General features: G+C 26.5%; 1 protein-coding gene across 1 annotated transcript in view; it reads left to right on the top strand.

The window, feature by feature from the left end:
* Positions 1–4070, top strand: part of LOC106790835 — a 26695-nt gene that overhangs the window by 13447 nt on the left and 9178 nt on the right. Inside the window, exon 4 of the mRNA XM_014756020.1 lies at positions 1507–2033. Coding sequence (XP_014611506.1) covers positions 1507–2033 — 527 coding nt within the window. The remainder of the gene's footprint in view (positions 1–1506; positions 2034–4070) is intronic.

Genomic DNA, 4070 nt, shown 5'->3' with positions numbered 1-4070 from the left:
AAAAAAAAAAAAAAAATAGGAAGTAAGAAGGAATTTTCATTTGCTGACGTCGAGTGTTACTCGAAGGTCGATCGTTCGCCCTTCGTAAAAGTATTTTAAAACACGATCATTATCCAACAATGTCGTTCCTTCCCATAATCGGACACGTTGTGTTACCTTGTTACGCGTGACACGCTGACGTTAAACCCTTATAAGCATGATAGCGGTAGCTCATGCCTTTCCATTAACCAGGGACGACGACGACATCATTTCAAACGTCGAACGATCAACACGACGTGATACAATGTGTATACCTAACACCGATATAAACCCTTTTTCTTTTTTTTTTCTTCTCATTTTTCAATTCTTTTTTTTTTACATCGATGAAAGAGTTAAAGAACAAAATAACAACCTATAATTCCAAAGGGCTCGTGAACAAAATTCATTCTCGTATTATTTCTTTTTATTTCCCTTCGTCGCACCCTTCGTAACACTTTTGAGAAGGAAATATATATATATTTATTATATATATTATTTATATTATATTATTATAGTATTTATTATTATATAGTATAGTATATATAATATTATGTATATAATAATTAATAGTATAATATAATATATAGTAATATAAATAATATAATAATAATATTTTATTATAAATATTTTATTAATAAATAATATAATAATAAAATAGTATAATATAGTATATACTATTTATTTAATTTATTACTAAAAAGAAGAAAAGAAAAATAAAATATAAGAGAAATCCGAGATATGATCGATAGTTATTAATAATTATAAAATATATAATTAGTAATTGATATATTACATATCATTTTTAATTGTAATACTTTTTGTTGCGTCAAGTTTTTCATATATTTTATTTTTGATTATATTTGTTCAGTGTTATAAATGATTTCTCGATGATTTGTTTTTTTTATGGAGAAGGATATATGTGTGTTAGTAGTATTGTATCATATAAAACACAACACACGTCTAATATTATTCTAAATAAATTTTTCATTTCAATTCATTATTTTTTCTCTAGACCTATTTTGAATTTTTAAAGAGATCACGTAATATAAACGAAAAGCGAAAAAAAATCACGTTCAAATGTAAATTATTATTTTTGGATTCGACGGTGTTAATTGTAAATGTATGTCTCGTTGTGTTAGATTTGTCAATTTCATATTTGTAAAAGGTGTGTGTACTCGTCAATGTTTTACGTTTTTAATTGCGATAACATTTGTAATTTAATCGTGTAAATCGCGGAAATAATAATAATAATGATGATGATGATGATGATATGTAAAATTTTCGGATATGTGTGTTTGATGTGACATCGATGTGTTCGTTGAATAATTCTAATTAATTTCGATAAAGAGAAACAAAAATAACAACATATTATAATAATTCATACATTTATTATTATATTTAAATGTGCAAAAAATAAATGAAAAATGTTCTTTCGACGATGATTATAAATATAAATATAAATATATGGTTTAATATTTTATTTTGCAGATATTAATAATCATCGGGTAGCTATTGGACCGTCTGGATTAGTTCTGTTAGATCAAGATATGTCAGGATTACCACCATTACCAGATTTAGTATCGTCAGCAATGCGACAATTGCAACCACCTACGCCACGGGTCACGGTTTCTGCACCAACCAGCCCAACGAGGGATGCAACTTTTCAATTTCCCGAATGCAGCTCGTCCAGCAATGCAGTTGCCGTAGCTGCTGCAGCTGCTTCCTATGCTGCTGCTAATGCAACAAGAACTAGAAATTACGATAATGAAAATGTTGAAGAAGAAGAAGAGGGGACAAATCCCGTGCCAACTCCAACACCAAGGCCACGGCCACGAAGGAACAGACCTAGTAATGTTCGTGTACCTTTCAAAAAGGCATTACCAGTCTGCAATGGGGAATTGTCGAACAATTGTTCCGAATATCCGGGCCATGTATTAAGCAACGAACAGTTTTTGATCGACATCGGGACAACTTTAAGAAAAATTGCTCAAGATTTGCAAGCATCCAAAAGCAAGGTCAGCAACAAATAATCATTTCTTCATTTTTTTTTTTTTTAAGATTATATTAAGGTGAACCCTGAAAGTTCGTGCATTGTTTTTTTCTTTTCTTTTTTTTGATTTTAATATCAATATTTCTCCAAAGTAAATTTTATAAAAATATAATCAACGTGATGATTCATTCTAATAGTTTTCTATGAAAATATATTATTAATAATAAATGAATATTTAGAATTTGTTTATATAACAAGAATTCTTTCATCAATTATAGAATTAATCTTATGAATTAAATGAAATTAGAATTAAAAAAATTAGAATATTTTCATCTATAAATCACATTCATCATGAATAATTTTTATTTGTTCGTTATTTAACAAAATAAAAATTAATTATTTTAATCGATTAAAATATTGATCTATAATAAATATAAAAAGAGAAAAACTCCATCAATTATATTTAATTCTTAACATTTATAATTCAAATTAAATCTTTAAATATGATAATTTTCAATTATAATAATTTAATAATTTTAATATTATTCATTTTATCAATCTCCAACATTTATTTTTAAAATAAAATTTTGACTAACATTTATATAATTCTAATCTCATTTTTTTTCATACGATTTATAATCTTTATCGAAAAATCTTATTCCAAATGAATGACTCGATTTTTCGAAATTTCAATTAATAGTTCCCCCTTTCCTTCCCCCATACACACACACAACAGTTTGTTGTTTTATTATACGTGACGAATTATTTTCAAATGAAACTTTTTCAAATAAGTTTTATTGTGATTTTTTCGAGAATTATAATTAACTTATTCGTATTTTGAAAAACTTTAGATCAGATATTATAAATATTTAATTGGATAAAATGATCGCGATTATACGATTCGATTTGTAAGTTAACATTTGTGATGAAACAGGAATATAAATAAAGACGTAAGAAATGAAAACAGGTGTAATATAGAAGAAAGGCAGGTTTTTCAGGTTCGTTGAAAGGGAAAATGATTTAAAGGTAACTTCTCGCTCAGCAAGCTCTCACCATTTTATCTAGATGATCTTCCCTTTTCATCTCTCTCGTAAACGTTTTCTCGGGCGCCCTTCTTGGGTCACTCACCCTTCTCGTTTGTAAATAATTCTTCCTATAGACCCTAAACAATGATTCCCTGCAGAAAAGTCAGCCTCTTCTCCCTCTCTCTGTTTATACATTTTTATATCAGGAAGCATCTCTTTTCTCACGTTCAGGATTTAATGGGATCCTATAATGACCATCGTAGTCACGAATTCGTTTTCTATGTCGTTTCTATTTTTTCTGGAAATATTACAATACATAATATATCTATATAGGATTTGTTTCATTTTTAAAATATAATTCTATTTAATAAAAGTTTCATTAATTTTTCTTAGAAAGTAAAGAAAAGATAAAAGTAAATATATATAATTAATTTATATATATGTTAATTAATGATGAGATATAATTGGATAGAATGGTGTTTATTAACTTATTAAATAATACAACTTACAATAGTTTTGTTTTCTTCTAAATTATCGTAATATTTCTTTACAAACGTTCATCATGATTTCAATTTATTTTTTCAACGTAATTTCTTAGCTTAACTTCTTAACATAACTTATTATCTTTTCGTTACGTATATATAGATATTATTCCCTTTTCTTCAAACGTATTTAACCTTAAACTACTCTTTCGTTTGAAATTTCAACAGTGTGTTTAAAATCATAATTACACCATACATTTTTTCATAATACAATAACAAGGAATAACATTTGTTCTAGCTTTACTTATCAGAAAAAAGTATTTACTTATTCTATAAATATCTAATTTTATATTTTAACTAGATGAAAAACATTATAACGTACATATTCGATAATAATTGTTATTATTAAACCACTCTTTCGTTTGAAATTTCAATGACGTGTTTAAAATCATAAGTACACCATACACATATACACACATACACTTTATCTCATTTTTTCATAACACAATAACAAGGAATAACATTTGTTCTAGCTTTACTTATCAGAAAAATGTA

The sequence above is a fragment of the Polistes canadensis genome, unplaced genomic scaffold (genome assembly GCF_001313835.1).
Source record: "Polistes canadensis isolate GaletaPanama2010 unplaced genomic scaffold, ASM131383v1 scaffold_264, whole genome shotgun sequence".
NCBI classification, from domain to species: domain Eukaryota; kingdom Metazoa; phylum Arthropoda; class Insecta; order Hymenoptera; family Vespidae; genus Polistes; species Polistes canadensis.
The sequence above is the reverse complement of the archived record's forward strand: the minus strand, read 5'-3'. Positions and strand labels throughout refer to the sequence as shown.